The 24,366-nt window shown below is 42.4% G+C and overlaps 1 protein-coding gene across 2 annotated transcripts; it reads right to left on the bottom strand.

Annotated features, from left to right (window-relative positions):
- On the bottom strand, nucleotides 1-24,119 carry CCDC22 (coiled-coil domain containing 22). 2 transcript variants are annotated; one of them, XM_058168695.1, is made up of 18 exons: nucleotides 23,979-24,119; nucleotides 16,585-16,664; nucleotides 14,230-14,407; nucleotides 13,751-13,883; nucleotides 13,548-13,654; nucleotides 12,868-12,952; nucleotides 11,932-12,101; nucleotides 10,251-10,460; nucleotides 9,970-10,026; nucleotides 8,726-8,845; nucleotides 8,245-8,364; nucleotides 7,552-7,668; nucleotides 7,346-7,447; nucleotides 6,744-6,851; nucleotides 3,231-3,326; nucleotides 3,087-3,146; nucleotides 1,981-2,055; nucleotides 1-431 (listed from the first exon to the last, which is right to left on the bottom strand). In XM_058168695.1, exons 2-18 carry the CDS (start codon nucleotides 16,632-16,634, stop codon nucleotides 318-320), a joined length of 1,902 nt encoding a protein of 633 aa, XP_058024678.1. In that variant the 5' UTR covers nucleotides 16,635-16,664; nucleotides 23,979-24,119; the 3' UTR covers nucleotides 1-317. The 2 variants fall into 2 exon arrangements, with proteins under 2 accessions (XP_058024678.1, XP_058024679.1); XM_058168696.1 differs by lacking the exons at nucleotides 13,548-13,654; nucleotides 13,751-13,883.
- Nucleotides 24,120-24,366: the final 247 nt, after the last annotated feature.

Genomic DNA, 24,366 nt, shown 5'->3' with positions numbered 1-24,366 from the left:
TTCTGAATAAAGAAAAGGGAAAAAGGGAATTTTATTGTGTTTTTAGAAGAAAAGGAACAAGGGCCTTGTTTGAAATAATAAATGGAGGAAAGAATGTCCCCATTGCATATCTGTTTCTCCAGTATAGACACAAAGGCTTCACATTGTGCCCGAAATGTGCTGCACTTTGACTGGTTTTTGCAATCTAGGCAGAGCCTGGAAGAATGAGCCCTGCTCACTCTCCCCACTTTTTCTGGCTAGAGGCACAGTAGAGTCTTAATGAAACGAGCTTGGTCAGGCCCTTGAACCATCTAGAACTGTATATCAAGATGGGATCTTCATGTCTCTCGGGAACGGCTGAGCAGTGATATATTTTCCTGCTTTATGGCCCGATAATCTCCAAGGATCCTCTCCAGATTGCTCAGGGTTTTCTTGCTGGTTTCACTCTCAATCTGGAAAGGGGAAAAAAACAAATGGGGCCATTATTTTAGACAGGAGGCACGCCCGCACACTCTGCAATCCATCATGCTGAATTAATCTGTCAAAAAAAAAAAAAGAAAATAATGGCATTCGGTTCCCAAATTATCACTTTCACACCAGCACCTTTTTTAAAAGTATACTTTTATCCTTATTTGTTACAGCTTTAACTATAAAAGAGACAAGGATATCTGGAAAAGATTTCAAACCATTTTCCAATAGATGGTGGGAAACCTTTTAGTTTGATGGGGGGAACTTTATTTAAACTTTATTTTTATGGCATGATCATCTTCAGCTATCAAGTGCTGCCATAACAGAATGGTTAAATATCCAATGGCAGCACCAGCATTTCCAAAATATTGAGGGGGGTGTTGTAGGTTTTGGTGATCTTATAGCCTCAAGGTGATTTCCATAGCTTTTCAATATAACTTTGACACCAGCATTAAAAACCTTTTGATAGTTTGCCATCAAAATTCAGTGGTCAGAATTTTGGGGTGGGGTGGGAGGTTTAAAGGATACTGTGATTTGCTCATGCCTGTCTTGGAAGGTTCGCTTTGATACTGCCAGGCTAATCATGTATCTAAAATTACAAATGCTTATCAGGAAAAAAAAATCCTCTACTTCTGCTTTTCTAAGGGTTAACAAAATTATTTTAAAAAACTGATTTTCCTTTTATTCTTAGGGTTGGGTGGCTTTTTTTTTTTTTGGCTAAATCAGGTTATGTTAAGAACTCATACCAAAACCTTACATTTGAGGCTCCCAAACTGTGTTCCATGGCATCACCAGGCCACAAAGCAAACTCACAGGGCGCTGTGAGATGTTTTACTACTTAATAAATGGACCTATTAATGAATTTGCTGTGATGCCCTGGGGCACTGCAGCACCCAATTTGGAACTGCTAAGGATGCCATGAACCAAAAAATGCCCGAGACTGCCTACCCTAAACAAACATAGAAGAATTAATAGGCATTGTTGTATAACATTGCACAGGAAACTTTATTACTCAAGAAGCAGACAATATACACTACAAGATATATATAGGAGAGAAAAGGGAAACTGAGCAGGCAGTTGAGGTTGTACTTCAGGTCTAGAGGGATTCTGGCTTTTTAATAGCTGGCTCTATAACAAGAGACCTGGCTTTTCATTAAAAATAACCAAGGATATTGAACTTTATTCCCAATTTCAGCTGAATATATTAGGGGATTACAGAATTAGAAAGCAACACAAATTATTAGCGAACACCATCATATTTTATACAGAGTTTAGAGACGCTTTCACACATATTCTCTCATAAAACAATGAGGAAGGAGGGATAGAGCATCATGAGAAAGCTATCAGAAAGGCAGAGAGGCAGGTATCTCTACATAGAAGAGCAACTGTTCAAGAGCTATTTTATTTCAAGGAATGAAATGAACAGCTGGCAATGGACTGAAACAAACACATTTCAAATACATACAAATAGTGATAACTGTGTGAAAGCCATAATAGTTTCCTTCTGCCACCGGTATTTCAAGTCAGACTCACCTGCTCCTCAAGATCCCGGATTTCTCGCAAGATGGTACCTGTGTCCTCAATAGTCTGAATCAGTTGACTGCAATTCTAAGGGAGAGGCAGAAATGGCAGCTTCAGCTGGGAAGGGACCCAAGTACGTATAATGCAGTGTGGACTACCTTGGGTATATAACAAGTTAACTCTTAACAAAGGTAGGATTATATTTACAAGGGCACTTATGTGAGGTATCCTAAATAAGATTATATACCCACAACACATACCTGCCCTCATACCATGATTATGTTGTATTTCGTAGGCCTATCTTTCAAACTGTCCAGAAATATGACTGATGCAAAGCATCCCCACTAGGATGCTAAGCAGTACTCAGTGTAAAAATTCCAGTATGTCAGTCCTGAAATAACCCAGTTGCAAAGTATTTACCGGGCTCAAATCAAGATCCTGGTTTTAAGCCTTAATGCTTGTAGCAAGACTACGCTAGGGACTGCCTGCCTCATTTTCAACCCTCCCAGACGGGCAGTTCAGGCTCACTTGTACGATCCATAGCCAAGACACCTCTTCTGCATTGTCTTCAAATAGTGGCAGGACTTTCCTAGAGGAATGCCATGGCAATTTGTGGCTCTTGGCTTATTTTCAAGTGCCTTTCACAAGCAAGCCACTTCTAAAACATATCAGACCCTTCCCTAGCAGCCTCCTGGAGGAAAAGTGAAGAGGGAGTTTGAAAGATAACAGGGAAGGGGGAAAAAGGAGTGCAGGGAAAAGAAAAAGAAGAGTATCAGAGTGGGAAGATACCTCTATTCATTATGCACATTGCTCCCCCTTTGTGCCTCCCAACAGACTTATGCCCTATCTTTAGGAAATGTAGCCCTTAACCAAAAAAAAGCTGCTGTTCTCTTGCAAGAATTTCTCTTCTCCAGGGTCAATGTCAAAAGGCATCGAGACTCATCTCCTTTCCTTCTAATGTTTCCACTATAGTTCTAATAGCCTTGTATTGTTAGCCTTGTATTGTTTTTTGGCTTCTGATTATTTCCCTTTAAAAGGCAGCATAAAAATAATCTATTTTTCTCACACGCGCACTCACAAACATCTCCTGCGTATTATTGCAATAGGAAACCTCTCACCTCATGCAAAGCTGCCAAATACTTATATGCCTTCCTCACAGCCTCATCCCGCTTGGCATCCTGTGGAAAGAGACAAGGGGAAGCAGTTAGCTTCTTCAATGTGCCCCTTCAGTGCTCTATTCTCTTCTGATCCCCAGCCATTACCTTAAAAACCAGCTCATCGGTGACAGCAAAAGTCCGGTCCAGCTTCCCAGCAAGGCTATTAATCTCCTTTTGGAGCTCCTTGGTGTCATGTAAGATCTTGGGAAGGAAAAGCAAGTAGCCACACATAAAACAGCAGCAAAGTTTTGCAAAGGAGAATTTAACAGATTTCCTAATTGCCAGTAAGAAATCTTTGAACAACCCTAAAATAATAGCAGCAGTTACTGTAAACACTGTTAAGTGAAGAGTGTTCCTAATCATTCAAGCTCAGTGATGAGAGGAATAGCCTTTGTTGAATATAGATAGGCGCAGGTTGAGGGCCCTGTTGAGAAGAGAGGGACCATTACTGAAAGAGACTGATGAAGCTTGCTCAGTGCCACCATCTTTGATTCATGCCATGTGTTTGGTTAGGCAGAAATGATAACAAGAGTTCAAAGATAGTGGCACAAAGAGTCCAGACTTCCAGGAAGATAGGCAACTAATTTATTTATTGCACTTCAAATTCCATTTTTGCTCTGAGAATGCATCTATGGGGAATCTTCCCTCATTTTACATAGTGGGCAGATGGCCTTGAGGGACAGGAAGAAGAGCTGTGACCAAGATAACCGTCAGATAAAATACTGAGACCAGGGCAGGAATGTAACCTTAGAAAACAAGCAAGACTCTAGTTTTCACAAAGATAGAGAGGGAAGTGGAAGCACATTTAGATTTGCACAATTCTATTGCTTGTGATGGAATATAATCCAGATTCCCAGGAGGAAGGGAGGGCATTGCAGAGGAGCAAAAGGCAGTGAAGTTTAGATAGTTTGGCTGGAAGGAAGAGAGTTAATTCCCTAGAAGTTCTCAGAGTATATATTTAATGATGCAAGTAGTTTGCTTGAGTTTGGCAAGACTTTTGTCCATAGGTGAGGGGCAGGAAATGGTTAGAAGCTCAGCATAGTTTTTCAGAAGGGGGGTGCTGGAGTCTGATATTACTACAGCTTTACAATTAAAAAATAGCACGGGTCTACATGATATTGGATTCCTTGCCTGATTTATCCTGACGTTTTACCGCTCCTGTGAGCTCTTTTGGGTTGTGAGAATGTGATCAGACCCAAATCACCGAAAGAGTGGTTACTTACACCTGGCACTCTAAAAGGTTCTATACTTTTTGCCAATGGAAGTGACGGAGTACTTGTAAAATCGGCCAAGAGATTTTCATACATTCCTCTTGGAACCCAACCAGGTGAAATGAAAGATAATCAGAAAATCATACACACTGGACTCAGCCAAAGTAAAGGAGAGCCAGACCACAATGAGTTTTTGCACAGAAGGAATTGGAAACATACATAGCTGGGCATTATCCTTGTATGCATACGCCTGCTTCTTTGCCTGTTACCTCTGAGGGAGGCAGATAGGCTTTATACAGTACTGCTACTCACTTTAGTAATGCCAAAGAGAATATAGTAAACTGAGCAAATAAAACCATATCCAATGGAAGAAGTCATAACTGTTTAATACAAATGACAGCAACACACAAGATGACAATGCAGGAGGAAAAAAACCCTCTGGGTGAATAAGTATGTCTTCAGTAATGCTGACATTGAAGAAAATTGGTGCCAAGTCAAACCTGGCAGAGAGAGAATTTGACACTGTAGTCAAGTATATCTGTAGATTTGACATGATTAAGATTTGGGGGCGGTGTGTGTAGAGAGGATAAAGATCACCTTTTAAAATCACCCCAGTGTCAAAATGCAGAGGGATGGCATTGCAGGAAGTCTGAACAGATTCTGTACCCTCCCTTGATGGGCCCTTTCACTGTGTCAAATATGCTGTTCTCATGGCAGCTCAGCATCTAAGTCATATGTTGAATAAAGACTTGCTAGAGGGTAAAAAAAAAACCCATGTCTGCACATTCATCAACACATCCTTTGAAGACTCCAAAGCCCCCAAGAGAAAATGTTTCCAATAATATGTTTTGTTTTAAAACGGGGGTAATTTTAAAGGGCAATTTTTTTTAAAAAAGTATACTTTGTGTCCTATTGTCACTCACTGTTAAGAGCAGACCTCAGCATGGCTCTTAAATTAAGAAAATAGTGTACCCTTATAAAAACCTTTTAAGATCCAGTATTTTCCTCTCTGTTGGTATAACACAATTTCCACTTGCATCCAAATGCTATTGTTCCTGAAAGACTTCTATATAGCATTCCTAAAATGTTCATTAGTTTAGGCAGTAAAATTTATAGCAGTGTACAGGAAGCAGAAAGTTACTAAGGACTCTTTTTACCATTACATCATCCTTGTTTCTAGATTGGGCTGGCCAACAGGGGACCAGCCAGACAGTGAGTGACCAACCAGAAAAAAATAGCTGTTGGCATAATAAATGCAGAATAAAACCTGCTGCAAGGTTGGTCTTCTTGGTTCATGCTTTTGATTGTTTTATGCTTAGATTACTGTAATAACCTCTTGGTAGGAATTTCTGATTCCTCTCTCAGTCTCCTGATCTTAGTCCACAACAGTACTGCTTAGACCAGTATTTCTCAACCTTGGCAACTTTTAAGGTGAGTGGACTTCAACACCCAGAATTCCCCAGCCAGCATGGGAAATGGATGTGGGATTTACAGTATAGTGCTCGAGTATCCAAATGACAGGAAGATCACTTAGTTACCAATAAAAAGGTAAAGTTCCCCTCGCACATACGTGCTAGTCGTTCCCAACTCTAGGGGGCGGTGCTCATCTCCGTTTCAAAGCCGAAGAGCCAGCGCTGTCGGAAGACGTCTCTATCGTCATGTGGCTGGCATGACTCAACGCCAAAGGCGCATGGAACACTGTTACCTTCCCACCAAAGGTGGTCCCTATTTTTCTACTTGCATTTTTTACGTGCTTTTGAACTTCTAGGTTGGCAGAAGCTGGGACAAGTAACAGGAGCTCACCCCGTTACATGGCACTAGGGATTCGAACCACTGAACTGCCGACCTTTCGATCGACAAGCTCAGTGTCTTACCCACTAAGCCACCGTGTCCCTACTAGTTGCCAATATGTACTCCCAATTGCTACCAACCCTGAACATATTATAGTTAGTCCTCGACTTACGACTATTGGTTTAGCAACTGTCTGAAGTTACAATAGTGCTGAAGGAAGTGACTTACAAATGATCCCCCCACTTATGAGTGTCACAACATCCCCATGGTCATGTGGTCAAAATACAGCACTTGGCAATCGGCATGTATTTACAATGGGTTGCAGCATCCTGGGGGTCACATGGTTGTCATTTGCAACCTTCTCAGCTGGCTTCCCTCAAGCAAAGTCAATGGGGGAAGCCAGGTTCACTTAACAGCTGCAGTGATTTACTGAACAACATGGCAGAAAAGGTTGCAAAATCAGGCACAACTCACTTAACAACCCCCTTGGTTAGCAATGGAAATTCTGGTCCCAATTCTGGTCATAAGTCAAGAACTACCCGTACAGCGGATTTACAGCACACACATTTGACACTGGAGGAAACACTTCCCAGGTACAGGCGCTCGAGTGCTTTACCTTCGTGATCTCTTCCTTCTGCTTACAGATATTTCCAACAATCTCCAGGATGCGCTGAGTATAGGCTGAGCGAGAGATATCTTTGGGAAGAGATTCCACCTCTACAAGCTGCACATGGAGAGAAAATGGGCAGAGGAGCACAAGGGTTTGTTTGTTATTCTGAAAGAATTAAGTATTCCTCGCACAGTACAGTATCACAATTTCGTTGAGCAGAAATTGAATCTTGGAATATTTAATATCTGCTATATTGGCAAGCAGAGTTATCAGATAGGAATAGCATTGTATCCCAGGAAATCATTGTTTTACAGTTTAATAACATTTATAGGACCTACAACACTTCTAGAAAGGCTCCATGTAATAAATTTTCACACCATACCAAATACTTTTTAATTTCCCAATTAGAAAAATTAGAGCAATCATTAGCTAATATGCCTTAATTAGAAAGGACATGGAAGCAGTAAGCTAGGTGGAAGGATTCTAGCTATCATCTAGCTATCATCAGTCATGGAAGGAACCATTGTCCCAATCACTCTCCTATTGTATGGCAAACTATGTTCTTGCAAGCATCCAACTGCAGCAAAACAGTCAGACACATCACCAACCAGTTGTTTGTAGAGGTCATCCTTGCGCTTAGTCTCATCAGCGGCCAATCGGATCCGCTCGTGCAGCTCCCTGATCTCCAACAAGCGCTGTGATGATTCCAGCTGAAAGGGGAGGAGAGGGTCAATATCATCAGAAGGTCGGCATCATCACCACCAAGTCTCTCTTCTGAAGAAGGGTTTCCCTCACACCCCTTTGTTTGCGTCACCTCCTTGGAATCATGGAGAGCCTTTAGTTCTCGGAACTCCTGGATGAGTGGCACCCGGTGTTTCTCCCATTGGGCCGCCAGCTGGATGACTCTTTGTGCACTGCTCTCAACCAGCACCTGAAGGACGAATGAAGTTGTTGGGATCCATAGTACCACCCAGCTCTCCTCCCATCCAGATATTTGATACACAATGTTCTCTTCCATTCATCGAAGAGCAGGAAAAGAAACAGAGATAGGCTGCTTGTCTGCATGCACTAAAGCTCTTTTTTCCTTCACAATTACAGGGGAAGGTTAGGTGTTCTATTCTCTTCAAGTGGACAATTCCACGCTTTGAATTGGCCAACTAACAATGCTGAGAATAACAAACTGGGAAGGTTGTAGCAAACTCATCTTAATAAGAGTTTGTTCGAAACACGATTCAAGCGTTCCCTTTCCCATTCCATCTACGAGGGCAAGCTTTTCTTCCACATTCTCTGCAAACCATATCCATCAATTGCCTGCCCTTTGCTACAGCCACTGTGAGCAAGCCGTAGAAAAGGTTGTGATCTCCCTTTCCAATGGCTCCATTTACAATTATTTTAGAACCATTTCCACTTTTTATTGTAATTTCCATTCCTGATTATTTGTACTTCCAAGGACCGTTTTCCCTTTTCTGTCCAGCTCCTCCATCACTTTCCCACCTCCTGTTGTTACCTGTAGCTTGGCCATGTTGTTCTCAGCATCAGGCAATAGTTCTACGGTACGTCCTTTCACACGCAGGACCTGTTCCTGCTCCGTCACTCCCATCTGCTGCTGCCGTACTTCCCCTTCCACCTGAGGAAGGAATGGATTCCTCTCAAAACAAACTCTGAAGGAAGCCCAGATAGCACTCTCACAGTAACGTGACAACAAACTCCTGGAAAATCCCACTATGTTCCATTTATTTCAGAGGGATTTCCATAGGAATTTTTTAGCAATGTGGATCATTGCTGACTCCCACATCTCCCACAAAGTCTCCATTGAGAGACACTGAGCATTCCATTGCCATCCTGCACCACAGATTTTACTAAAATCCAGCACTCATCCACCAGCTTTTTTCCTGCGGCAAGGCCATGGAGTACAAAGGACACTTGACAATTCTTCCTTTGAGTTAGTATGGTCCACCCAGGTGACAATAACATTGCTAAGTTCTCACCTGTGTGAGGGTTAGCCCCAGTGTGGACATCTGGCCCTCCATTTCCTCAATCTGTGCTATGAGATGGCTCAGTTCACTTTCCAAATTTTCCAGTTCTGCTGCCTGGCTTTCCCGGAACTCCTGAGAACAAACAAAAAAAAAAAAGAGAGAGAGAGAGAGAGAAAGAGAAAAATAAAAAAGATATTCATTGAAAACAGTGATTTCAAAGTGCTGGAATTTTCTGCTCATACATTCTAGTCTTATTCTTGCTTCTGTTCTGTAAAAAAAGACAATGTATACTCTGTCAGTCGATACCATAGGCTTTAAACAGCTTTATGTAAGAAACTGATTTTGTGTAACTGGGCTCCCTATTTTTCCTTTGGATATAAACTACCCAAAAGGAAACTAGGCTTCATAGGACATCAAGCAATTAGAGGCTCAGGAAATAAGTCAGCTTGGGCTCAATAAGCTTTGGAGATTGCAACCAATGTCTTCCAACACATTTCTTAGTTCTCCCTCCCCCGATTTTGTAACTATCTTTAGCTGCAGTCTATCGTTCAGAGTTCAGATTGGCTTATAGGGTACAGTCAGCAGAGGAGCAGGGCAGTACTGTTATCCTAATGTGGTCAGATCTTTTATTCACTTTTGCTGAAAGCTTCACGGTTTCATGTATTTGTGCTCCAAATTATCCTTGGGATAAGGAAAGCCAAGAATAAATTAAAAGCCATATGCATTAGGAACAGCGCTTCAAAGCATTTAGCAGGATCTCTCTTTGTGTTATTAGGGTGCCGTTCCTGCAGCCACAATGTTATAGATTTGCTTTCAGGACTAAGCATCCCCCACACACACCATTTTAAAATTCTGCAGAAGAGTTTCTGTTTTGTATTTGAAGTATGTATAAATCAAAGCTTCTGAAGAGGAAAGACACTCCCTCAGTTTGGTAGCTAAGTGTGAAATCAGCAATTTAAGGCAAACAGTATACAAACCTGAAAATGGGGCACCGTTGAATAGAATGTTAAAATGCAAAATAAGATGCCTCACATGTTGTGGTGAATAGTGAAGGATACCTACTAAAATTCTATGCAGTGAATGGTAGGAAAAGCCAAAAAGTCACAGCAGGCCACCAAATTAAAATTTGCTCTCCAACTTGCTCTTCTGAAACATCCTATAGTACGTAAGTAATCCTTTTCCAAATTATGCACAGAATGAGCTAAAGAAAATGGGTTGAACCCACCTCTCCTACAGCTTAAACTGCCAATGTTTACCTGTTCCGATGTCCGAGAGTTTGGCAAAGTCTCCACCTGTGTTGGGATTTCTGCATCCTGTTGAGGGACAATGGAAATGAAAGGTCGACTTCAGGTATTTTACTCCTTCTGCCCTTCCTGCCAACATTACTTTGACCAATAGACTTCTCCAATTGATGTCTACTGAAGAATTCTAGTCACACTGATTTACCCAGAGCAAAGCAGCAGCTCTGTCACACATACCCTTCTTTAAAATCCTAATTTCCCCGTCTCAAATTAAAATCAAATATTTTCCCTCATACCTGCTTGTAGGCCAAATGTTGAGTGTGGGTGAAGCGAGAGCCCTTGGCTAGTGCACCAGCCTGCTCGTGGCCAGCACCGAACGTCTCTAATAGCTGTACCAGCTCTCGGCTGGCTGTTCCTTGTTGAGACGGACCAGCACGAGGAGATGCTTGTCGCAGCTGGTCCAAGAGTCGATGGCGTAATCGTTGATGCTTCCATTGGCGGTATTCCTGAGAAAGGGGCAATATGGTGGGCAGGTGTGTGTGCCAAGGTATAAGAATAAGAGTGGGAAGTTATGAGCAACATCCTGGAAATAGCATCCACCCACACTGTGTTTGCTGCAAGTTAATTTTATTCCTTTACTGCAGTAGCGGAGTAGCTACGTCCTTCAAATATTGCTGAACTGCAACACCCGGCAGTCTTTGCCAGCACAGTCAATTAAGAAAGCTGCCGAAGTGTTCACTTCAATAATATTTGATGGATGGTGGTTCCCAGTCCAAAGGTTCAAACTTCGGTTAGATTCAGAGTTTTGGAAATCAAATAACAGAAAACATTTAATTATTTATCTGCATAGAAAACCCAACATCTAGCAAGGTATCCTGCACACTCTGAAAAAGCATTATTAAGAACTAGTGGAAAGGTGCAATCTGAGAAAAAAAAGAGAGGAGATTGGCCTTTCTTCTGCTTGGGCAACCTCTGAAAGCAGGTAAGAAAAAGAGAATTTGGACTTCCGCACATCGGAAGGGCAGTAAGGCAAGGATTTATTAAGTATGCCCAGGTAAACTTTGCAAGCTGCACTGCTTGTCAGTTTGCTTCTGGGTGCAATTCCAGGTACAGAAACCCGTAAACCCGTACATAGCACATGGCCCAGTTACTTGAGGGACCACTTGCCTCTTATAGTATCTGCCCAGTTGATTCAACCTTGCAGGGTTGTCATGCTCCTAGTACATTTGATTAAACAATTTTATTATTGGGAACTTGGAAGGGTGTCTTCTCTCCAGAAGCCCCTACACTATACCATGTTTCCCTAAAAATAAGACCCTGTCTTATATTTTTTTGAACCCCGAAATAAGCACTTGGCCTTATTTCAGGGAGGTCTTATTATTTTGGGGCACGTGGAGCGAGGTGAGGCTCCTCTTGCCGTCTTATCTGATTTCCAGCTCTGTCTCCCTAACCCTTACCAGAGGAAATGGCTGGCTGCGCATGCGTTTAAATATTTTTTGGGGGGGGGGCTTATTGTCAGGGGATGCCTTATTTTCAGGGAAACAAGGCACTTTGGAATGAAGTGCTCCTTGAGAGCTGAATGGTCCTCACTCTGCTACTGTTCAGAAGAGCAGTGAAGACCTGGTCCTTTACCCAGACCTTTGGCAAGGGAGAGGGACAGCCCTTGCTTCCCTCAATCTGGGCCTGCGCCATTTGTCATATTTTATTGATTCCCCCTTATGTTTTATTGTTGTGAACCATCGAAAGTTATTGAGAGTTAGGCAGCACACAAGTTTACTAAATAAGTTTAATACATTAAGCTGAATTGGGTAAATCCTTCTTCCAGCCTCAGTTCCTCCTTCCATATAAGGCTAACCATAAGGGCGCTGAGGTTTTGTGAGGAAAAAATGTGAGAATCACTACTAGTTGCTATTAATCCTACCACCAGTGGCCATGAAGTGGTAGGAAGGTAGCTTCTATTCACCCCTTACTGCCCACCTCTGGGGTCATGCGGGAACCAAGCCCCTGGCTCTTCCACTCGCTGTCCCACTCTTGTGCTGCACTCAGCTCAGCCATATTAAGCTCCAAAAGGGATGGCACCAAGGATGCAGGCTGTGGAAGCTGGGCTGACACAGGAGGCAGGAATTTGACAAAGAATTCTCTCCTTTCTAGGGAGAAGAAAACAACATCAGTCGCATGTACTCAAACTGGTTAGTATTTCTTCAAAAATTCCAAGTGGACAGAGGGCTATTAAGTACACTAATGAGAAGTTTCCACAACATTGTGAAAATCCTACAGTTTTGCACACATGACCACCTCCTGGGAGATGAGGTGTTTGTTTGTTTTTTAAAGAAAACACCTTTGTTATATTTCAGTGTGAGAGGTTCAAGAGTATATACATTGCCTGTGTGAGTATTCTAGAAATTTCACTCTATCTTTTTTTTAATAACTGAGAAAAGCAAGACAAAAATATCACCTACATACATGTAAGATGCATCCAATGTCTGCTAAGCAAAGAACCCCAGAAAACTGAAAATCTCAGATAAAGCTGTCTGAGCAGGAACACAATGTCCAGATTATGTTCTGGGTTTGTTTTTAAACATATGGAATTTCCACAATTCTCAGTTCAACAATTCAGCACTTACTGCACACTAAACCCAAGTTTGTGTAACTATAGAGAATGCATAATATTTCACTTTGTTAACCATCTTCCTGCTCCTCTTCCATTGTCTCCTATGTCTGAAAATTGTAAATGCCTTGAGGTGCACCCTTTCCCTCTTATTTGTATAGCATCATGTAGGGAACTTCATAAACAACTCCTCTCCCTGGCTGTCCATTGTTTTCAAGGATATGAAATCTACAGGCTATACCAAAGAGAACAATTCAATATCAAGAACAGTATTCCTTTTTCCTGCGGTAAGAAGCAGAACCCACCTGGTGATACTTTCCCAATAAATGGGTCTGACTCCAGCGGCAGGATCAATTGTTGCGCCTGGAATTGTTTCATTAAGCGTGAGCCCTGGCAAGAATGAAAGGAGAAAAATGGTCTGAAGAACAAATTATTGTCTTTAAAAAGAGAAACACCCAAGAACACCACAGAGAGAAAAGGGTTGTATAAGGATAAATGTAAGAATTAAGGATGAAAACAAAAATGCATAAATAAAGCATCAAAGCAGAGGGAGAGAGGAAAACAAATTACCCAGTGGAGTGTGCACACCAGGAGAGAATATCCCTGTCTTTTTTGCTTGCATTTGCAAATCAATGAATATATGTTTGCTTAATTTAATATCTCTCAGCATGTTTTGTTCAGAATGCTGTAGCTGGGTGGCTATAGACTTTGAGGAACTATTATCAAACAAGAAAAGAAATATTGTTGTAAAGCAAAAATGAATGAAAAAATACTGGGAAAAGAAGATGGCTGATCCAGGAGTTAAGGAAAAGACTCAAGAGTCACCATGGGCTTCTGCAAAATCTTCCTGCATTTCTTCGAAGGAGCTTTACGATTCATGATTAGAAACTTCTTTCAAACGTTTTGGTTCTTGGGAGTAAAAGTGCTGTGCCAGATTTTGCTTATCAAGCTATATCGGCTTAAGCTGAGGAGGGGGGAAACAAACCTGCAAGAGCTGCAAGCCAGGAGTACGGCAGGCAGGGGGGACCCATGGGATGGCCAGTTGCCCCTTGATAGTAGCAGCAATGGCTCTGTGAAGTGTGACAGACTTGCCTGCAAGGAACAGCAGTTTAAACACACAATTACAATTTGTAGATTCGGCCTTGGTGTGTCCTGACTTTTCTTTAAAACCACCAGAATCCTCCATACCCACAGGCTGGTTGGCATCTTCTGAGGCATCTCGTGGAAATTTCTCTACCAGGAAGAGGAGAAGGCGTCGGATTTCAGGCTCATTGCTGTACAAGAATGTCTGATAGCCCACTTCCCCTTGATATCCCAAGTCCTAGATGGCAGAAAAGTGAAGCAGGATGAGCTAGGATGAGAAATAAGGTTCTTTGTGTAACAGCTTTGAAGTACCAGCCACTGAAAATACATGGATTTGAAGAACAAGAGTGCTCATTATTGTTGGTTCCAGATCTGTAAGGTCTGATCTTAGCATATTGGTTTGTTACCTCACACATCTGATGGGAACTAATATTAGAGGAAGAACTAATTTATACCAGTTCCACACAACAAGGACCTCAAGTTTAAAAAGAGCAACCTATTCTACTAGAGACCAGGAGATTTTTCCAGAATAAAACTACTTCAAGAGACAACATTTCATCCTTCATGTATTAGGATGCACTTACCTGACATGCCTGGGCCAAGCTCATGCCTATCCGAAAACGGGCAGACATGCCTGGAGGGAGAACATGGCTCAGATTTGCTCCCACAGAAGGATTGATGACCCGCAGGCAGCGTACCACAGATTCAACGATCAATTCGGTAGTGAACTCACGGATGCTCTGAACTTCCTCTGGAATATCCCTAGGTGGGAAAGGAAGAGAATGGTAGAGCAAGGATTATACTCAGTATGAACTCACCTATACTTCTTTACTGTGAGAAGAGAGCTTGCACTTTTCTCATTCTCAATTATTAAACTGCAAGAGAAACTTATACTAGACAGCACATGTCTGTTCAGTATCACAACAAAGGTGGCCTCTGAGCTAAAAAATGAAATGTGCATAAGCTAACGGACTGCTTATGTTTTAGTACTATTGAATCTTAATAGGATTTCACTCAGTCAGTTATCTGTCCAAGCTGCCCAGTTGTGGAGGATGCTGAATAAAGATAACAGGGAGAAAACCAAGGGAAGAAAAACTGGAAAATTAGGAATACCGTATTTTTGGGAGTATAAGACGCACCTTTCCCCCCCCCCCCAAAAAAGAGGGTGAAAATCTGGGTGCGTCTTATACTCCGAATGTAGCCCCGCCCAGCTTCTCAAACGAAGGTTTCAGAGGCTGAAAAAAGCATCAGAAAAGGAGCTTAGAAAAGAAACCTCAAACAGAGCTTCAGAAAAAAAGCTCCCAAACAGAGCTTTAGAAAAGAAGCTCCCAAACAGAGCTTCAGAGGCTTTTTTTCTGAAGTTCTGTTTTGGAGGCTTTCAGAGGCAGAAAAAAAGTTTTTTCAGAAACAGAGTTTCAGAGGCAGAAAAAAAAGCCAAAAAAAGCAAGGCACAGAGCTCACAACCAAGGAACCTGTTGCTAAAATTCACCTCTGGGAACAGCTGATAGGGGGTATTCCAGGAGGCTAATCCACCTGCCAATCAGCTTTTTTCTTATTTTCCTCCCCAAAAACTAAGGTGTGTCTTATACTCTGGTGCGTCTTATACTCCGAAAAATACGGTAATTGCTTTTATGATTTTTAATTTAATAATTTAATTTAATAATTGCTTTTTATGCTTTTATGTATGTTTAAGCATTTTCCTAGCTCCTAGTTTTCACATCTCCAGAGCTCTACTGCAACTGAACAGAAGTAACCTTCTATAGCTAACAACTTCTTCAGAGTGCCACTGCTTATTCAGTGTGGTGAGTCAGGTTACAATCCCAGACATGCCTTTACCAATTAAACAGTGGGGTCCACAGCTGTGAGCCAAGCTGCTATTTTTTGCAGGTCCCTGGACCCTCATTTGTGCTCCAGAAATACTGAGTGCTTAATGAAAGATCAATATGGGTTCTCGTTTGAAAGAGAATATAGTGACAGCACTGGGATTATGCAAAAAATGCTGGTTGTTTTGAGGACTACTGTGGTTCCGCATCTTTTAAATGTCTGCATGCCCATTTCATATTTTGCTGGATTTATTGCTTTCTAGCAGGCTTGCACAACTCATGACTCACCAGCCAAATGCTGCATGTAGGCACATAAGGACAATTTAGGAAGAACTGAACATCAATCTCAGAACTGCAAAAATAAGATGGTCTCCAAACTCTTAGTGGAGCACTATACCTGACTGGGATTTACCTTCAATCAGTGGGGTTATTAATCTTATGGATCTGCTCTTTAATGCTGATTATTATTGCTATTCAAAGGGAATCATGGGATTGCCAATAAAGGTTTGCACTCCAATGATTAAGCTATTCATAGTTGCTAAGCAACTGTCAGTTCATTCCTCCCACACAGCATTCAGAAGCAGTGAAATACCTAGTTGGGTACATAGCCAGGATATCTGCAAGACAGCCAAGTTCTCCAAGCTAAGGCCAGAAACCAGAGTGACAAAATAAACACCTTGGACATGCAACCTTGATTGCTTATATTTGCCAGAGCTTAGAGAAAACTTTTCCATAAAGGCAGTGGTAAATCGGATCTCCTGGATAATTTCAATCAGTTCTTTGTTCCATGGGTTTGATTTTATTACAGCTCGTTATATTAGAGCTCTAGTTCAATTTTCTAGGCACCTGCAGATTTTTTGTGTTCTGTAACAGAAAGCAAAATTGAAATAGGGAGCAGTATGTCATCTCATTGCATAAAACTTAAGAAGATAGAGTTTGCCTTTAGATGGGCGACATCAAGACTGTAGATTAGTAAGAAGCAATGGCAAACCATTTCTTCATTGTGGCCAAGAAAACACTTAATGTGTCCATGAAGTCATCATCCATCAAGCAAAGCTTAAAAGCGCCTTTGCATTTAAGCAAAAACAAAGCTCCCACACATAAAGGTGGCCTTACGTTCCAGAGAGGCGGAGGGAATGTATCAGGATCTTGTCCACTTCTTCCATGATGCCGGGACATCTAGGATAAAGGAATGCCTGGTAGAAAAGGATGATCCAGTGTTACAAGACAGCCAACAATTTACAGCAGCAAAACTCAAACAAGGAGTTTTCAAGCAACTCCTTCATGACCTTGGAGATAGGGAGAATTCTTGATTCCTCCCTGCTCTATTTCCCAACTGCATTTCAGCTAGCAGATTAAGAACCCATGAGTAAATTCTCAAATGTTACTCATCTACTAACAGTTTTTACTTCTCTGGTACTCTACACATAACCTTCTACATAATTTCTGGCACTCAATTACCTAAACAAAGAAAGAAAAACTAATAACAAAGCATTTCTAATTGAAAAAATGTCATTGCTCAGTTAATTCAGTTGATTTTTGCTATGGTGCGCCAGCCTAGATTGTAGCCCAAATTTACAGAGGTGTCAAACTGGCGGCCCGCGGGACAGATGCCTCACGCACAGGCTACACCCACCCCAGCTCCGCAAAGGCAAAAAATATCACAATAATCAGGTGACATGATAAGAGTTTGACATCTGTGATTTAAGACAGGGGTCTCCAACCTTGGCAACTTTAAGACGTGTAGACTTCAACTCCCAGAGTTCCTCAGCCAGCAACGCCAAGGTTAGAGACCCCTGATTTAGAACAATGATTTCTGGTTCTCTAATAAACAAGATTCTCTTATACACAAGAATATATAAGAGCTACCACCCTGAATCAGCTCAAGAAATGTAAAGAGCCTCCTTTGTTACAATAATGTCCAATAGATCTTTCAAAAAACCAAAACCAGGACTCTCAGGTAATTGTGGCTCTCAAGGTTTGTTGCTAGAGTCTCAAATTCAGTATTAAGGTTTTTTTTTAATGAATGTCCATACAGCTTTCCTGCTAATATCCTCCCCTTCTATTTGCTCTTTTAAAACATCTAAGCCAATAGCAACCACAAACCCTAGTAGCAGAGAGTTCCATATTGTATGTGTTACCTGAAATATCTGTCTCTCCCATTTCATTATTCGTAACATTTTATTGACTGACCTAGTAGAAGGGCCATACCACTTATAATTTTATTGAGCTTTCATTCTTACCTCCTCTTTGCTCTCTTTCTCCTCCTCCCCAAAATGCCAAATTATACAAATCCAAGAAAGCCAGCTTGGTAGGGAGTTAAGGCAGAAGCCTAGAAAACTAGAGGCCATGATTTTTAGTCCTATTTAAGCCACAAAGCCAGCTGGGTAACTTTGGGTCAGTCATTCTTTTGCCTCAGCCCTCAGAGGCAATGGCAAGTCATTTCCAAAAATTATGTCAAGAAAATTGCAGAGAATAGTCCAAGCAGTTGCCAGGGGTTCATATTGACTTGAAAGAAAAAAAATAATACAACCAGGTCTGAACAGTGGTCTAGTTCACATGTCACACTAATCCATGTAGGTAGTCCTTGATTTATGACAATTGAGCCCAATTTTTTTTTTGCTAAATAAGTCAGTTGTTAAGTGAGTTTTGCCTCATTGTACAACATTTTTTTTGCCACAGTTAAGTAAATCACTGCAGTTGTTAAGTGAATCATGGGGTCATTAAGTGAATCTGGACTCCCCCATTAACTTTGCTTGTTGGAAGCCAGCTGGGAAGTTTACAATAGTGATCACATGACTTTGTTTTTAGTTTTTCTTTCTTTTTTAGGTAACTGAAGAGAGCAGCTGGCAACGGTGCGCATGCCCACAGAGAGGGCTCTGTGTACCACCTCTGGCACACATGCCACAGGTTCGCCATCATGGGTATGGGGTCTCCTGCTTGAGTAGGGGGTTGGAACAGAAGACCTCCAAGGTCCCTTCCAGCTGTACTCTGAGTGATTGAATACTGCAAGAGTTGTAAGTGTGAAAATAGTCATAACTCACTTTCTTCAGTGCCGTTGTAACTTTGAATAGTCACTAAATGAATGGTTGTAAGTCGAGGACTACCTGTAGTCTTAATGTACAATATGTACCGTTTAACATGCTGTACGGGTCTGGATGGGGAGAAACAGACTCAAGCTCAATCCCTCCAAGACGGAGTGGCTGTGGATGCCGGCACCCCGGTATAGTCAGCTGCATCCGCAGCTGACTGTTGGGGGCGAGTTAGTGGCCCCAAAGGAGGTGGTTTGCAACTTGGGTGGCCTCCTGGATGGTAGGCTGTCCTTTGATGAACATCTGGCGGCCGTCTCCAGGAGGGCCTTTTACCAAGTTCGCTTGGTGCGCCAGTTGCGTCCCTTCCTTGACCGGGATGCCTTATGCACAGTCACTCATGCTCTGGTTACGTCTCGGTTGGATTACTGCAATGCTCTCTACATGGGGCTGCCCTTGAGGTGCACCCGGAGGCTGCAGTTAGTCCAGAATGCGGCTGCGCGAGTAGTAGTGGGAGCCACTCGTGGCTCTCACGTAACACCACTGCTCTGTAGTCTGCACTGGCTTCCTGTGATCTTTCGGGTGCGCTTCAAGATTTTGGTTACCACCTTTAAAGCGCTCCATGGCTTAGGACCCGGGTACTTACAAGACCGCCTGCTGTTACCCTATGCCTCCCACCGACCCGTACGCTCTCATAGAGAGGGTCTCCTCAGGGTGCCGTCCGCCAAACAGTGTCGGCTGGCGGCCCCCAGGAGTAGGGCCTTCTCTGTGGGAGCATCAACGCTCTGGAATGAACTTCCCCCTGGCCTACGTCAAGTGCCTGATCTTCGGACCTTCCGTCGTGAGCTAATAACATATTTATTCAAGCGGGACTGGCATAATAGTTGATTTTAAATTGGGGTTTTATTAATATTTTTTTTAAAAAATTTAAATTTAAATTTTGATTATCAGCTTTTTTTGTAATTTGCTATTTTTTAATTTGGTTTTAATTGTACATATTCTGTGTTTTATCTTTGGCTGTACACCGCCCTGAGTCCTTCGGGAGAAGGGCGGTATAAAAATTTGATAAATAAATAAATAAAATAAAATAAATAAATAAATGTGTAAACTACATCCATGGCTTGTTCTACAAATCATAGTTAAACAAAATGTAGTGCATATACTCAGCCAATAATGTATCTGCATGTGAAAGAAAAAGGGGCAGACAATGGTAAGTTTGGATGGATGAAAAAATCTTCAGATAATTGTTCAGCTACATGTGGAATGGATGAAGCTGCCGAAACCTTAGCAACTGAGAATAAAAGACATTATAGGCGAAATAGATTAGAACACTAAAAGCCCGGGCTGTATCATATGATAATCATAAGATAACCTTTCCCCTTATTGGTAGTGTGATCCCCGAGGACAGTGATGGCTAACCTTTTTGTTGTCGCATGCCAAAAGCGGGGGGGAGCACAGGGGATCGTGCGCGCATGTGCCCACATCCATAATTCAAAGACCCCCGCACCCCCATGCATGCGTGCGTGACACCCCCACCCCCGTGCTTCCCCTGCTTTTGGCACTTGATGGCCCGGTGGGCCCGGTAGGCCCGTTTTTTGCCCTCCCCAGGCTCCAGAGGCTTTCTAGGGGCCTGGGGAGGGCAAAAATGGCCTTACCCAACCCCCGGAGGGCCTCTGGAGGCTGGAAACAGCCCGTTTCCTGACTTCCGGTGGGCTTGAAAGGCCCGAAAATCAGTTGGCTGGTGTGTGCAGGAGCGCTGGAGCTGAGGTAGGGCAACACTCACGTGCCCACAGATATGATAGGTTTGACATCACGGCCCTAGGACAGTTTTCACCAATGTAAGACCTTTCAAATGCACAGATAATAAATAGGATTTATTGAATAAACCATTGCTTAATTGTGTTTGTACAATAGGGGTGAGTTTATACCTAATGTTATAGCAAAAACAAACCATATTTGAGTGTTTTGTGAATTAGGCCGGTAAATACCACAACCTTCAACGATCATGACAGACTGTGCTCAGGAGATAAAAGCCCGGGTCAACCCAAAGGGTCAGAAGCAGTGGTGGGTTGCTCCTAGTTCTGTCCAGTTCTTTAGAACCGGTAGTAAAAACGGCGGGAGACTCTGCCCACCCGCCCGGATGTCATAACTGATGATCTGTGCATGCGCAAAAGCTTCTGTGCATACACGCGCTCCTATTGCAAACCGGTAGTAAAGGTAAGTAGAACCCACCCCTGGTCAGAAGAATGCAAAAAGGGAGAAACTCACAAAAAGGTGGTCATGACAGGCAGCCACCTTATTCTCTTTTTTTTCCATCTGATGTTCAAAATCTAGTTTGAGACAGGAGTCCCCTTCTAAATTAAGGCTAGAAACATGCCTTAACATGTCAAGTAATATGACACACCTGTTCCAAGTGCATCTGTTGCTGCCTCCAGAGAAACAAGGTAAAAAATGTAAAAAAATGGCCTTCTTAGACCATACAGAGTTCTCTATCCTAGGCCCGTGGCCACATTTGCTTTTATTTATGATCCACCAGGGAATAAAGCAATTTCCTTTTAGACATTTGAGTTTGGCTTAACTTATTCACAAATAGTAAGATGTATTGGGCAAAGGTTGCTGCTTTTGGCTGGTCTTTTTGTTACATTTTTGGTAAGAGTTCTGAGTAAGTAATTTTTTAAAAAGGGAGAAATATTTTGAAATTTTAAAAAACTGCAATTTCAAATTGCACAACTACATTACAAGACATATAATGGAAAGAGATCGTCCCAATCTAGCATATTCTTGATGGCCAGGCTGGCTGAAAATTTTGAGAACTGCAAGACCAATATAGTTTAGAAGTCACCAGAAAGGAAAGGCTGATGCATAAGGCTGCCAAAGTTTTGTAAAACTTCCTGCATTGCTACTATTAGACCTTGTTACTAGACATTTTTCATGCCTAAGGCAAGGCCACAGTCTCCCAGTTTCTAGTCTTGTGCCTTAACCATTAGACTAAACTGGCTCAAAGGTTATGATTTTTTAAAAAATTCCCTTCCTCTTCTTTCAGCTGTGGCATCACTAGTAAAGCCCAACTTCTTCAATGTATAAACCAGGGGTGAAATGCTACCGGTTCGCTCCAGTTTGGGCAAACTGGTAGTGATAAAAACTACTGGTTCAGGCGAACCGGTAATCAAAAAATTCTTTAAAAAGTAAAAAAAAGGTTTTGATGATCACAGCTGTGCCGTGCAATTGTCAGAACCTTTTTAAAAACTTTTTTAAAGCATTTTTTTACTACCAGTTGGGGCGAATAGGTAGTAAAAAATGCTTTAAAAAAATAAAATAAAAAATAGCCATGCCCACTCAGTCACATGACCCCCCCCCAAGCTACGCCCACAGAACCGGTAGCAAAAAAAATTGCATTTCACCACTGGTATAAACAGCTATAAAACAAGCAATGTGACCCAGGAACAACATAATGTAATTCTCAGAGTATGTATACCTATAAAGTGGCTTGTTTAGTTTTGGCTATCACAATGCAGGAACCCAGATACTTTGGCTTGCAAACATGATGATGGTTTTGCAATCAGGTCAGCAGCAGTCAAACTTGCAGTGGGCAACACTCCTATTCTGCTGCTTGGTAAAAATTTTCTGGGTTGCTCTCTGACAACACCACACTATTCCCACTCCCAAAAATATGTAGCAATTTTTTTTAGAGATAGCAAAATAAATTTTGGCATAGATGGGGTTTTTTTTGTCCTTGCAGATCAATACCATAGTACTGTAAGCCAACATCTGTATCTTTCCCAGTGGAGCATAAGGATGAGGTATGGGACTGAAAACATTGCTCACATTTGTGATTATCTCTGGAGAGAGTGGAATGGAGGTAATTCATCCATCCTTCCTGTCCCTGATCTCTCAGTGGCTTTGGATACCATCAGTATCCTTTTGAACTGGCTCCAGGAGTTAGGAGTTGGGGGAATAGTGTATGTTGGTTATCCAGGTCTTTCCAAAATCAGTTGTAGTAACTGTTGGGGGGAGGACTGAAATCTATTTAATGGCCTCTCTTGTATAGGCTGCCTCAGGGCTCAACTCTCTCTCCATTCTTGTTTAACATGTACATGAAACTACTGGGTGATGTCATTTGAAGGCATGGAGTAAGATATTATCAATACACTGACCATACACAGCTGCATATCTCCACTCCTGACTGGCCCAGTGATGCTTTGGAGCTTCTGCCTCAATGCCTGGAGGCCATTAGGCAATGGATGGGGAAGAACAGATCCTAACAAGATGGAGTCACATTTGGTTTTATGCTGCCTGGATCCAGTGATTTTTCATTTTTATTTTTGGATGGAGTTGTACTGCTACAGATAGAACAATGTGTGCAGTTTAGGAATTATCTTGGAATCCTAGCTCCTGTGCAACAAGTAGCTGGCAGTCATGACCAGGGATGGGGAATAGTTGCAGTTTTGTGTTGTGTCTCAATTGTGTATTAGGAAATACTGCACAGTCACTCATGTTTTTGATCACCTCCCAAATGGATTACTGCAATATACTCCACATCACGGGTGTCAAACTCAATCGTGTTATGTGACGTATCGCGATACATTGCAACGTTTTTTGGCTTTGTGGAGCCAGGGTATGTGGCCTACACGTGACACATCCAGCCTGTGGGCCATCAGTTTGACACCCCTGCCTACATGGAACTGCCCTTGAAGAACATCCAGAGATTTCAGTTGGTCCAAAATGCAGTGGCCTGGTCAATTATGGGTGTGCCTTATTTTCACTGTTTCTACTCATCCCATTAGGTTGGGCAGAAGGAGCATGCTCTGGACCCTGTTGATCAAGGATTGTCATCTAAGACCCAGGAAATGTGCATTCTCTATGACTAAGCCTGCCCTCTAAAACATCATATAACTGAGGTTAGTGGGCCTCGGTCTGCTCACCTTTCAGAAAGCTCTGAAGACCAGGTTATTTTCCCAGGCATGGGGATTGGGAGAGTAACTGAGCCCACACTGTGTATGGTGTATGCACTACGGTAGCTACTTTGTGCTTCAGCTGGTTGTGAAATTTATTTTCTATACTGTATTTATATTGTATCTGTTAGCCATTGTCAGCATCCTCGAGTCACTTCAGTGGGATGGGCAGTCGCAGAAAATCAATTAAAATAAATATATCAGAAAGCATCCTACGCTGGGGAATAGCTTTTCCAACCGGTGTGCACCCCCAAAACGTTTTGGGCTCAGCTGTTCTCATGCCAGACAGTAAGGCATTCGCCTACTGCTCTCCAAAGACTCCAGTAAGCAACCCAGAGCACCAAGTCCACTCCTAAAAGGCGTCCAAAGTCTTCGAAAAGGAAGAGGAAACGGAGGCATTCAGCCCCAGAGGTTGCTACAGTTTTTAGAAGGGCAGAAATAAAACCTAGCAGGCATTTCCGAATTTCAGAAGGTTCTGCAAGGAAAGGAAACGAAAGAGGCTGCGGGAGGAAAAAGATCGAATACTCACCGCTCCGAGGTGGGCCAGGCACTCAGTCACAGGACCCACCACAGAGTACGATGGGAACTGTAGTGCAAATCTCCTACTGGCCTACCCCTGCGCCTTGCACGTTGGGACTTGTAGTGCGGGCCCGGCGGCAAAAGCGTTGCAATCCCGGCCGCGGAGAAGAGATATTATAGATAGACTAACACGGGCGAAGAGGAAATTTCCGCGCTCGCTGCCAATGTCTTTGTTCCGAAGGCGTCATTAAAGCCCGCGGAGAAATACAAACTCTTTAGAGAGCCTATGGTGGGCGAGCGGTAACTTTCTTTCCAAAGCAGTTTTGCCAGCAGACATTTCTTTTTTCTCTTTTTCATGCTGATTTTATTTCATGTGAAAAGTGTGATTTGCGGGTAGT

This window comes from Ahaetulla prasina, chromosome 2 (genome assembly GCF_028640845.1).
Source record: "Ahaetulla prasina isolate Xishuangbanna chromosome 2, ASM2864084v1, whole genome shotgun sequence".
Taxonomy (NCBI): Eukaryota; Metazoa; Chordata; class Lepidosauria; order Squamata; family Colubridae; genus Ahaetulla; species Ahaetulla prasina.
The sequence above is the reverse complement of the archived record's forward strand: the minus strand, read 5'-3'. Positions and strand labels throughout refer to the sequence as shown.